Source organism: Mastacembelus armatus, chromosome 22 (genome assembly GCF_900324485.2).
Source record: "Mastacembelus armatus chromosome 22, fMasArm1.2, whole genome shotgun sequence".
NCBI classification, from domain to species: domain Eukaryota; kingdom Metazoa; phylum Chordata; class Actinopteri; order Synbranchiformes; family Mastacembelidae; genus Mastacembelus; species Mastacembelus armatus.
The window spans coordinates 5,865,827-5,878,765 of record NC_046654.1 but is presented as its reverse complement, the minus strand read 5'-3'; the positions used below and the strand labels follow the sequence as shown (position 1 = coordinate 5,878,765).

Here is a 12,939-nt window from a genome sequence, read left to right as displayed (position 1 = left end):
TCGATAACAGTTGGCTTCAGGAATGCATTGTGTTCATCAGAGAATTTTTTAATGTCACATCACATAGTCACTGTAACAGACAACACATTATTGGCACTTTCCCGAAAGCAAAAAGGACAATACAAAATAGATACATTTCTAATAAACATCAAGAGTCTATTCAGTAGACTGGATCCAATCTCAAGTACATGGGAGTGAGAAGAAAATGAGGAGGTTTGATAAAGAGGGAAAAGTTGTCTATTTTATGGGGGAGTCCAGAATCTCCTCATACTCCTCCCTCTGGCGCCGCCCAGCTCCTCTAGAGGGGAGCAGCTTCATTGCCACCAGCCAACCGACGCTCAGTATAACCATCACGTTTCCGACGACTTCAGAGGCAGTGGGAGCCAACAACTGGATGGCCAAATGTAGCAGCATGGCAACAGGTACCTCCAGGCTCTGAGAGGCAGAGACTAGAGCTGGGTGGAGTCGTGTGAGAGCATGTGTCATACCCAGGAAGGCTGCTATTGAGCAGGCAACTAGGCCCAGTACTAGGCCCCAAGCTGGGCCACCCACAGGCCAGGACCAGCCCTCCTGTAGCAGGGCCAAGGAGGCTGGGGCGAGCAGGCAGCCCGTCCAGCTTACTGTAAACAAAGCTGTGCCAACTCCCACTTTCTCCTTCAGTGAACGATACCCAACCAGTGCCAGAGCCATCCACAGTCCTGCAAGTGCTGAAAGAGACCATCCAAATGCACCTCTCCAGAATGCAACTGGGTCAGTGGGTGAATCTGAATTGTTCTCATCTACTGTGGGAAGTAACACAAGCCCCAAACCACATAACCCTGCAGCTATGGTGATCCCATCAGCCAATCCCAACCTCTCCTCCAGGAGCAGGAAGGCCAGGGTCGCAGACAGCGCTGTGGTTGCCAGACGCCAGGTTGTCGTTGCGTTTGTAGGGGAGATGAAGGTTAAGGATGAGTAGGCGCAGCAGAGGGAAAGGGAGTAGGCGATGCCATAACAAAGTAGACGTAGGCGATAGCCCTCTGGTCCAAAAGGGTTCTCCCCCCTGTGCAGTGGTACAGCCACAGAGAGGAGCTGGATGATGGATCGAGCCAAGAGTAGAAACAGAGGGCCAAGACTGAACCGTTCAGACGCCAGGCGGGTCAGAACAATCAAACAGCCATGGGCCAGAGCTGCAGCAAGCAGCCCCAGCCAGGTGAGCCGAGACGCAGACACAGATGCTTCCCCGAAACTGGCCAGCTGTTCCCCTACCCCTCTCCCAGACCCTTTTGCTGCTTTGGCTCCCCCCTCGCTCCCATCTCCTCCCCCAGCAGCCTGGAGTTTGTTGCTTACGTCCTTGTCTTTGTCTCTGGAGCCAAACAGAGTCAGAGGCCACCTCCTGCTTTCTGTCAGCTGTTTCCTGTCTGACGTCTCCTCCAAGAAGGAGCCAAAGTCCTCAAAAGATGGTGCATCATCATAGCCGTCATCCCCGGGTTGGGGGAAGTGTGTGTGCACTCCAGGTTGAGGGGAATAGGGTGTTTGTGTTGCGTATTTGGCTGTGACAGTGTGAGGGTGGATCTTTACTCTCTTTTTAGAGCTGCCGAGGAGGTGGGTAGACTCCATTTTAAAATTTCAGAGGAGACTGACACCTGTGAGGAAAAAGAAAACGCACTTTTAGAGCATACACTTTTGCAATTCCACTCTTTTCTTTCTCCCTCATGCTGCCTCTCTCTATGATGCTTCTTGATATCTCATATATCTTTAATATCCGAGATAATAATAGCACTGACTCACATCTTCCCATGTGCCCTGCATGTTTGGCAGAAAATGTACATAAGTGCTTCCCATCTGAGCAATAACCAGTTTTACTGTTTTTTCCGTGTAATGAGAGTTCACATTAAATCTATATTAGCAGAACCGTAACAAAATGACAGATTAGAAATTGCTTGCAAAGACGTAACCAAGTGCTTCCTTCTTCATTTTACTTTTATCTTTCTCTGTCTCTTTCCCTGTCCATCCCTCACTCTGTATGTTCAAGCAGGGAAAATATGAAATACAAAGGTACTGGACACATAAGCTCTTAGTTTGTCAAAATATTGGACATGCACGCTTTTACACAACAAACTGCTGTCTGAATCCTGTGCGCATCACCAGTCTGTCAAAGTAATCTGTCTCCATCTCCCTCCCCTCCTCCTTTTCTTTCCCTGTCTCTTCAGAATTTCTCTCCCAGGTCCTGCTCCTTGGATGATTAACTTAGAAATGATGTAGTTACAAGTCTCCGCAGCAGAACAATACGATAGTGCAGGGGTTGTATGGCCCACTGCTGCCTTTTTAGATGTAAAACACAGTAGCTGACTGGTTAATGTGGGAGTGAGGGATACTTTCACATGACATAATGTTTATCCATGCAAAAACATATAGAGCATACTGCTCTGTCTATATAACTTTGCATTTTGTTTCCTTACTTTTCTTTGTACGTTCCGAACTTGCAAAAGACAATATTTGCATTTTTATAACTGTTGTGTTAAACGTGGATTAATGAATAATATGGCTTTTGATGAGATAGATTATGAATGAAGAATCTGCCAACTGTACGGCTTCCTGAGGTTCTTGACGTCATCATTTCATTCTTGCTTATAGCAAGACATAGTGAAAACACTATGCAAACTATGGTGGCTTCACGGTTGGATCGTGGGAAAATAGTTTTATGTTGCAATAGTGATATATTGATAATTTTTTGAAAAGCAGTTCATGGATCAAATAACAGAATGTTAATGTATGTTTTTGTCTATTCCAGCAAATTTAACACCAGGCAAATCAAGTTAATTCTGTAAATGCAAACATTATAAAAATCCAGTCTTGGCATAAAAAAGTCCTGCAAATTTATCACTTAAAATTACCCAAAAACAGTATTGGACCTTTGGCATATGCATGACAAATGTACTTCATATGAAGTTGTAAAAACACCATTCCAATTTTGTTTTGTTTTTCTAATAAAGGTCTGAAGGTCTGGATGAATGGTCTGACTGCAGTAGGCCTAGACAAATGCAGCTGTTTTGGCAACTAGCTGCTGTTTTTTTACAGCCTCTGTGGCACAGTCCTTTTGGGTTGGAAGGAGCAGAGGCAGGTTATGAATCTGAGCCCTAGTTGACCTGTTTCTTCCCATTGTAGGAGCCTGACTTTCCCTGCTATGAATTACAACAGCGATGAGGGTCATGGTGAGTGTTGTTTGCTGTGGCTTATCCCTGGTCACAAATCATTTAATGTAAAATAGGATGGATTTTTGTGAAAACTCAAAAAAAAAAAAAAACTTTATTATTTCACAACTTCTAACCTGGCTGAATAAAGTATAAAAAATAGACACATGCAGGAGTTTACGCTGATGACAATTGACGTCTACTATGACCAAAGGTTCAGTGAAACCTGATCTGCTGCTCTCTGACAACACAAAGAACAGAAAGAGATCAGGATGTTCCTGTCTGACTCTTCTTGTGTGTAAAATGTACCCGTCTGGGTGATGCAGCCTGCCTCTGCAATGCTGCTGCTGCTGCCACTGCTGCTGCTCTCAGAAGCTTGATTCACACCTTACACAACCCTAAAGTGGGTTGAGCCAACTCCAGACCTGCACAGTGTGACCACAGCAGCAGATACAGCTCAGACTCAGAGATGGTTTGTGTAAATGAAACCTGGCAGAAGAAAAAATACTTGCTGGCTGCCTTCCATGGTGTATATGCATCTTCTACTATTTTATTTGACTCTAGATCCTCTAAAGACCGATTTGACTTTAGAAGCCATAAATATCCTTATTATAGTATTAATAGGCCAATCACTTTATGAGCTGTCTACCTATGCTGTAAATAAGTGAACAGTTTGGAGACATTATCCAGCTACCACAGCTCATTTAAAACGAGGGGATTAGACTGCTGCATTATATATTATGCAGGAGAAAAAGTGTGTTTATTTTTATGGTCTGACATTATGTAAATGCATGTGCATGTGTGTTTAATTGAGTGGGTGTGTCTGTAAAGAAGATGTTATTCTCAAGGTTAACTAGGTTCCTCGGTGATGAGTCCCTGTGACGCCAGAGCGCGCCCGCGCATGCACACCCGCACACACACGCACACACTGAGCAGGGTTATGGTACTGTGCATGTCGCATTTACATTCAGTCAAACAACTGTTTTGCATCATGGAACATCTCGTCCCTTCAACACTGTTTACCATCTCCATGGGTGGAAGTTCGATTCCCGCCTCTGCCAGCCATAGAGGTTTTGATAACATCTATCAAATGTGTATTATGTAGCTTGCAATGACAGCTCGACCCGTGACCTACGATAGATTCTTGAATGGGGAGAAACGTCCACACGGCAGCTGAAGCGATGAACCCCTTCTGATTCCTCAGACGGTTTCCCAGTTGGTGACCAGTGATTTCGCGTTATTGCATAATATCAAATCATTGTCAAATCATTAAAACACCAGGTGGGTTATTTATAACGTACACTGCCATCAAAAAATCCTTACCCCGCGTCATCTCACCTGCTTTACCGCAAACCAGCGGATCCCACCGGGTTGAACTTCACGCTCAGTCAGCCTCAGTTATTTCCCGAGCATCTCCAGTGCTCCATCCCCTCCTCTTGGTTATTTGTTCTTCTTTTCTAACACCCTCTGCTCCTCTTTTTCCTGCGGCACTCTGGAACCTCCCTGAAGGGCGCCCTTGCGCGCCTCAGCCCGGCCAGACCACCACCTGATCACCTCACCTCAGTCTGTGGGAGGAGAATGTGTGTTATATAGCGACCTGCTGCTAACCCATCACCGTCTGAGCATTGATACAAATGCTCCTTCTGAGCCTTGCCAGAGAGAGAGAGAGAGTGAGCATAACCTCTGAGCATGCGTGACATCCACTGAACACCCGCACTGGTCACCGTATGTTACGTGCATGTGTGTGTGCGTGCGTGCGTGCGTGTGTTGTAGCAAGGCAGGGAAAAGTTGAAAGGTGCTTGTGCGTCATCCGGCAGGGGTCATACAGTTTACATGCTGCATGTACAGTGGTTTGACTGCGCAACATTCACACATTGTAGGGTTTGTGGTAAATTGATTTATTACAAATTAACTTTATTTATTACAGTATCAGGGCCTTTCAGCCAAGTTCCATGTTTTAGTTTTTAACACAGATGCACAGATGGTGCAGATGGTGCAGATGCTCAGACTATAAATGGATCAAGTATACCTGAACATGAGACGGGGAGATTGTGATGGTGGTGATTGATCAGTAGGAGACTTAAACCCACTTTTCTTCTCATTCACACTCACACATTGATGGCAACAAGCATTAATGTCAACACATGGACAGGATTGACTCACCAACCTCATGATTAATAGTCAACATGCTCTACTTCCAGAGCCCCATCAGCTCCATGATGTATCATGAGATGATGCATAGGTTAGTTTGTGTGTTTCATATTTGTGGCAACAGTTTAGAGAAGGTTCTATCCTATTTCAACAAGTCAGGTCCATGGTTCTTTATGGACAACATGATGTTGTCCATAAAGAACACAAAGACACTGCTTTCTACATTAGTTGTAAAAGAATTTCAGGGCTGAATCCAACAACTTTCAAATTACCTGCAAAAACTGGCAGGTGTTATCACCCAACATCACTGTGAAAGCTTACTTTTATTTTGTTTGGAGTTTGAGTTTGAGTTTGGAGCAACTCCATACAGTCCATCCATCATTATCTACCATTTATCCTGGCACCTCTATGGTCTCAGTGGGCAGGAGTCAATCCCAGCTGACACTGGGCAAGAGGCCGAGTACACCCTGGATAGGTTGCACGTCTATGGCAGCACTGACACATAGAAACAGACAGCCACTCACACTCACACCTACAGGCAATTTAGAGTCACTGATTAGCCTAACCCCATGTCTTTAAACTATGGGAGGAAACCTGAGTACCCAGAGAACAGATTTCAAACACAGAGTGTTCTTGCTGTGAGGGGACAGTGCTAACCACTGCACCGCAGTGCCCCTCCCTGTAGTTAGGTTGCACAATCCTGTAGAAATCCTTTACAGAAATTTGACACTGTTACAGCTGCATGATAATGTGCTTTGGACTGATACAGTCAACAGTTACATATGTTCAGGCGTCTGTGTACATTAGAATATGTAGTTTTACAACTAATGATTTTAGTGGTGAGAAGAGCCTTCTCTTTGCTCACCTCACACATTTTAATCTTTGTGCAACTTGACAGTAATCGCTTTGACATTTCATCTCCAGAACACTTGTGTGCACTGCACCATTCAATCTGTTTTAACCTTTGCAAAATGCAGCAGCATTCATTGTTTAATAAGAAACCTTGGGCTGCTGTTACATTGGCCTCAAGATCAAATACAGTCTGCAGAAATCGCCATGTGATGTAAAGAAAGTCTGCTGTAGACTATATGCTACTGAGCTTTTCACCAGCAATGTTGTGGGTTCTGACCATTCTCACTTGTTCCATACTCAGATATTGAAAATGCATCTAGAAGTTGATTTGGTCTTTATGACTGGGGACTGCACAGAACCCTTTAAAGCTCAGATTTTCTCTGCAAAAAACAAGGTTTATAAACTCAGTTAAAATCTGAGCTCAGTTTCAATCGGCTATCGGCCAATTTAGGCCACACATTCAAACACCCATTATGGGAGCACTGCTATGACATACAACAAGGCTCTCGACATACTAGCAGGGATTATGAATGTTCATTTTTAGACATTTTTAAGAAAGAGCCCAAAAGCTAGCCTCCTTCAGCTCATTTAAATGTCACTACTTCAGCCTACTCTTAGGAGCCCTGTTCCACCTAAAAGTCATGAACAGCATCTTTGAAATCAGGGATGTCAGATGCTAAAATATATTTACCACAATTGAAGTGATGTTTTTATATAATTGCTGTGGAAAAGCCACCCAAATTGGCTGTTAAGAACAAGTAGAACATGGACAAATAAAGCAATGATTGAAAAGCTCATTTCCCTGTGTACTGTTTTGTAATGGGGTTGTCCCTGGGGTTATTTTTATGGCAGCCATGTGCTTTGGAAGATATATGGTGGTCATTTTCTTTATTTTCTTTCTTTCTTTCTTTCCTTTCCTATCCTTTCCCTATCTCATCCATGCATTTATTTCAGAATATTTCTTGAAGGATGAGGAGGAATATTGAGTGTTTCCATGGTTACGGTGAATAAGAGTACATCGCACCAAGTGTTTTAGGACACTGTTTCAACCATGCTGCAACCAGGTTTTAGGATTATGCTCATCATTTCCACATTTGAAGGGGCTGCCTCCGGGGAGGAGCGGGTGACTTGCTGGGATAAGAATATGCTAAGCAAAGCAAAGCTGAGCTGACATCAGGGAGGAAGCTGTGGAAGAAGAGGAGCAGGAGGGGGAAACTGTAGTGGAGAGAAGGGGTGAGGGTGATGTAAGGAGCATGGAAGAGGCAGAGAGGTTTCTGATGAATTCAACTACATGTGAGAATGACTATGAAGAGGCTTTCTGACTTTTTTGCACCATCTCTGGTCAAGATGGAATGAATTATAGAGTATGGTGAGAGAGTGTTGACTTTGAGTGTGCTAAGTTTGGGTTTCTTCCCTTGTCGGCTGTGGTCTTGTCTGTGTTTTCCTGCTTTTCCTTCTCTCAAACACATATTCTCATTTTCTGTTTGTCACTTATATTCACACACACATAAACGCACAATGGCACACATATACTATGTACCAATTTCACACTTGTCTGGCACTGGAGGCATAATAAGTCACAGTCTGTCGCTCAGATATTACCATTCATTGACAGTTTAATTAAGTGTGTGCTGATTTTAAGAATAAATAAACATGTTTCTGTTCAGCATCATTCAGTACCTCCTGATCTCAGGGGATTGCATAGATTTGTTTTTGGGTGTTGGGTGTTTCTGAACTATAAACAGTATGTCATTATTCAAAGCTGGGGTCTTTGGATGTCTGAATGCTTGTTCTCATTTCAGCAGGAGCTGATGAGAGCAGAACAAGTGAACCGCAACTGCAGGCAGGACACATTCATCACATTCACCAGACCTCCACTGAGGAGAAGAGAACAAGGGAGTCAGAAAAACAAAAGTGCTGAGATTCAGATGCAGATAAGATGTTCTTCAAAGGAAATTGGGAGCCTGGGTTGTGTGATGGTGTATGAAAAAAAAAAACGTTTCCGCCATTGTCTGTGTGTGTTCCAGGTGAATGTGACGGACGATGTCTGCCTGGTTCATGAGTGAGATTCTGATAGAACATAATGCATTTTTCTTCCCAGCTAATATGGCACTCTATCTCTCATACATTTTCCATTGCCACAGTGGTGGAAAAGAGGAGGGAACAGTGGGATGTGGAGGATGAGAGCAGGAAGAGAAAAGGGTGGTGACAAGAGAGAGTCAGAAAAGGGGTGTTGGAAATGTAGTGTGTTATAAAAAGCCTCAGGAGTGAAAACACTGCAGGCAGGCATAACAGCCAAGTAAAGCCCCTCTGTTAGTCAACATTCCCAGAGCTAATACAGAGTATAGAAAAACAGGTCTTTATTTCATGACTCAATAAGTGTAATTCAGCCTTAATAAAGAGAGGATGTTTCAAAAGAGTTCTTGATGCCCTTCAGTCCACAGATAACCAGTGATTACCTTGACAGTGTTAAAGGGTTTGCTCTGCAAATGCCACACCAGACAACCTGTTTCCATGGTTACAGCCTCAGGAAAAGTTTTTTTTTTATCATAATGGTGCTATGATTGAGTGTGCAATGCGTTCAAGTTTGTGTGTATATGTTTCTCAAAACTTGTCTCACATCTCAAAATTGGGGCACTGAGAAATTATGAGGCAGACACTATGGACATCTACTGGTTATATAATACAACACTGCATCATGCATGTTAAAAAAAAGTAAAGTGTAGTCTCTTCATGAGCTTAAATACTGTATAGGTTAACCAGGCCAACTGTGTGCAAGAGACTGTTGCTGTTGAGGATTTGGTTTGAGAGGAAAGAAAAGCTGTAAAAAGTAGAGCAATGCTCTGCAACACACTGCAATGCTGCACACAGACAGGTGCCTTTTGTCTGAGTTTGTTTGAATGTGGATGAAAAGGAATGTGCAAGACAAGAGAATAACCAGACAGACATATTCTGAAACATGGTGTGTATAGTGTTTGTGCTGCATGTTTCAAAGCTTGACTGTGTAATATTGCAAATTTAAAAGAGAGAATGTGTGTAAGTGAGAGCAATGATAGCCATGAAATCTTAGTATATTTAGACTTGAACAAACAAGGTACGCAGCCAGAGGCTATGATTGATGTGCTTTTATTATTATTAGAGTTATATTTGTTTTTATACAATACAAACGGCAGAAATAGATGTGATTTGAACCAGGAGCAATAAATAGTTAAATGTGTGTACAAAAATTATGTAAAAGATAGCTGCAAAACACAGATAATTCCAAAACAATAACAGCATAATGAAAATCGTCTTTGTTGATCTCTGATATAATTTAGTTTATTTCTTTCTGGAGACAAAGACATTAGTTCTGCCCCTCCTGTGTGCATGTTACTGTTCTGACCCAGATCCTCCAGCTTTGACTGGCCTCAGTACCTATTGTGGATCGCAACAGAGCAGATTTGTAAGTGACAATTCACTTCCTATTCATGTATCATGCACACACTCATGATGTTTAAATATTATTTAATGCATCGTTATTGGAAATAATAAAAAATAAAATAATTAAATTTAAGAGGATTTTTTCGAATTCAGTTTGTCAAACCATGCACACACAATTCCTGGTTATAACGAAATAATGGAAAAGGAAGCTTAATTATTGTTTTCCCATGATATTTTTGATCCACATAGTGTCTGTGGAATCTCTTATTAAAGCAAACACTGGTGGATAGTGACATCTGAATATTTCTGTGTATATGTGTGTGTGTATCTGTATTTGTGTTTGTGTATTGTGTTTGCTACAGCTTTTTTGGACAAGTTGTGTTGTTGCTACGGCAAACAACAGTACATCTGTAGGATGAAACACCAGCCGGTATGTTTGTGTATGTGTGTGTACATTTTTCTATGTTTTTATGATTTGATAACGGTTATGAAGACATTTTGTACAGTCCTCAGAACTTCATAGGGCTGTTTGAAGATTAAGACTCAGTTTTAAAGTGGGAAGAATTGCCGTAGGTTTGGATTAGGATTAGGATAAGAGTTGGTGTTAGGCATTTGGCTGTGATGATTAACTTTAGGGTAAGGGGCTAGGAAATGCACTATGTTATTGAGTGTCCTCAAATCTAAGGTAAGTCCAACGTGTGTGTGCACGTCACTATCTATTACAAAGATGCAGAAAAGGTTCAAAATAATTTTATCTGCTTTTCTTTATGTTTTATGCATTCACTCACTCTGTCACTTACACACAAACATAATGCAGGTGCTTGATATCTTCTTAATGACACTCAAGTGGGGCTAATATAATTAACTAACACCATTGCTACCACTCTTTCTCTCTCTCCTGCTGGCATTATCAGACCATAGTGAGTAAGGGTGAGTAATGTGAGTACATCCAGGCTCTGTAATTGGGTTTTGTGCACATCCAATTCCATCCCAAGGACCTCATGGAGATGAATGGCACAGGAGTTTGGCCACGTGCTCACACTCAGTGTTTTCTTTCTTTCTTTCTTTCTCTGTATCTCAGAGTGCCAGGGATAAAAAAAAAGAGGGAAAGCGAAGCAGAGAAAGCATCAAACTCAACCCACAGTTCAAGGGTGACTGATGTGTACTTTGCAATTTTCTAACACACATGTCGTTTATGGTAAAATGTGCCACAAAGACTTTATTGCTGCCAGGATTGGTTAATTAAACTTGCAAGACAATCTGCAACTACTTCAATAATTCAGTTAATCATCTCAGTCATTATTATTATTAGAAATGCTAAACATTTACTGGTGTTGCTGTGACATTTCTGAGAGTTTTGGCCAGACTAAACAAGATATTTGAAAATGTCAATTGAGACATCACAAAAATGTCATATGCATTTTTTTCACAGACTAAATGATTAATAGAAAAGACAGTTGACAGATTATTTAGTGCTCAAATGTATTGTTAGTTGTAGCTGTAGCCTAGAGTTTATTAGGTTAGGCCTATTCAGAAAGATGTTTCTAATATTTTGTCCACCCCATATATGTCACTGAGGATAGGCTAAGTAACTGTACATTTCAGTACCACAAAATACATTCCCCAAAATAATAAGCTCAATTTCAACCAGAACTAAAGAGTATAACTGTTATCAAAGTAGATTTATTGCAGGACTGTTGTATTTAACTGTGTTAGGATTACATCTTTTAATAAAACTTGATTGTGAGCACATATAAGATATCTTTTCATCTTTTCATCAAGTATTATTTAAGTAATATTGTAATGTATGTAATTTATTCAGACGTGTGATCAGTATTTATTTACGTGCTGTTTTGATGTTTTAACATTAATTTGCACATTTTAACAAAGTGTGTGTCAAAACAGGAATTAAACAGAGGAGGGGGAGTCTGTCTGCTCATGTGCGCCTCCCCGTGAGTGTTGGGTTTGCGGGGTCTTGCGGTCCCTCCCTTCTCATGCTCGCCCCCCGAGGCGCGTGTCCGCCGTGACCCGGTGTGTCCGCCAGGGGGCAGCTGTGTCTCGGTCTGAGGCTGCGCCGCTCCCGCTGCATCACAGAGAGGAAAATACCACCAGATGGCGGTTTAGGATTGCTGCTCTTCTCTCAAGGCGCGGTTCCGCTCGCACGGCCAATTTTCAATATTAAAATACGCCCGATTTAAAAACGAAAATCGATTTATTGTTTCGGAAGGTGATAATCGATTCGGCGATGGTCGTTAAAGGTGAGTGTCTTGTGTTTTTGTCGTGTTTTGTGTGGTGTGGAGGGAGACGGAGCACAGATTAAAGATGGTGGACGCAGACGGGGAAGACTGGTCGGATGGGGGATGGGCGCTAGCGGCTAACGGAGCTGAATGTGCTTTCTCTCTCTTCCTCAGTTGCATTATAGCCTAGCTGAGCCATTAGCTTTGCCAGCTAGCCCCAAAATTTAGGCAAGACAACTTGCTAGAAGGGCGAGTGGTTGCCGCAGCGCAGGCCTGTTTGGCCACTAATTTCCACCCGGCGCTGGAGTTTGGCTTGTCAACAAATAAAGAGCCATGCGGTGTGACGTGTTTTCTTTCTCTGTGCACGGCAGATTCAGAGCATCACCTTCTCTCATTTGCACAGCCGTATTATGATTGTACAGTATTGCCCTCCTGCCGTGCGGGGCTTTCTTTGGTTGGGGTTTGTCATACGCTCAAATGCTTCTTGCCACGTTGTTACTGACTTTGTTGTAATGAACCCGTGGTACTTGTGCTCTTTGCATACTCGGAGATACACAATTTGAGTCATCAACGTGCTACTTTTCCCCGTGTCAACATCAGCATCCCACCTCCTTCTTCCCTTCAAGTTTTGAGAGTAGTGCTGACTTTTTACACGGCTAATAAACAGGTTGCTCTTTTAATGAATGACAACACGTGGATGCTCTGAAATGTAATATTTGCAGGCTGGGCTGGTGCATGGTCAACAACATATTTATGGCGCTTTTTCCCCTCCTTCCTGTGCGGGAAACAGGCAACACTGAGCGGGGAAACATGAGTCACATTAGGGGGATGGGCTCCAGGAACCAGCCCTACAGGTTTAAACAGGCTTTGCTTATGTCTCCCCTTCCACGTTGACCTATGCAGAGTTCACCCTGAGCAGTGTAGTCAGGGGGTAGTCGACACTGGGTCAAAGTGCCTCCTGGCAGTGTACTTGAATCTCAGATTGTTGCATAACTGCTTTGTTTACAGTGAGCCATGTGATTTCTTATCCAGCCTGGTCTTGGATTGTTATCTGCATGCAGCTTCGCCTGCCAATTTGTCTTGCATTATCACTCAGTGTTTCCACC

At 42.7% G+C, this 12,939-nt stretch overlaps 2 protein-coding genes across 3 annotated transcripts in view; one reads left to right on the top strand and one right to left on the bottom strand.

The window, feature by feature from the left end:
* Nucleotides 1-177: 177 nt before the first annotated feature.
* slc35g2a (solute carrier family 35 member G2a) lies at nt 178-4,819 on the bottom strand. Of its 2 annotated transcripts, none has more exons than XM_026304916.1 (2): nt 4,497-4,819; nt 178-1,625 (listed from the first exon to the last, which is right to left on the bottom strand). In XM_026304916.1, the coding sequence occupies exon 2, from the start codon at nt 1,597-1,599 to the stop codon at nt 238-240; it is 1,362 nt and encodes a 453-aa protein (XP_026160701.1). In that variant the 5' UTR covers nt 1,600-1,625; nt 4,497-4,819; the 3' UTR covers nt 178-237. The 2 variants fall into 2 exon arrangements, with proteins under 2 accessions (XP_026160701.1, XP_026160691.1); XM_026304906.1 differs by having other exon boundaries at nt 4,512-4,819.
* A 6,880-nt stretch (nt 4,820-11,699) lies between these two features.
* stag1a (STAG1 cohesin complex component a) overlaps nt 11,700-12,939 on the top strand; it is a 33,537-nt gene continuing 32,297 nt past the window's right edge. The window contains exon 1 of the mRNA XM_026305590.1: nt 11,700-11,854. The gene's annotated coding sequence lies outside the window, so the exon portion shown is untranslated. The remainder of the gene's footprint in view (nt 11,855-12,939) is intronic.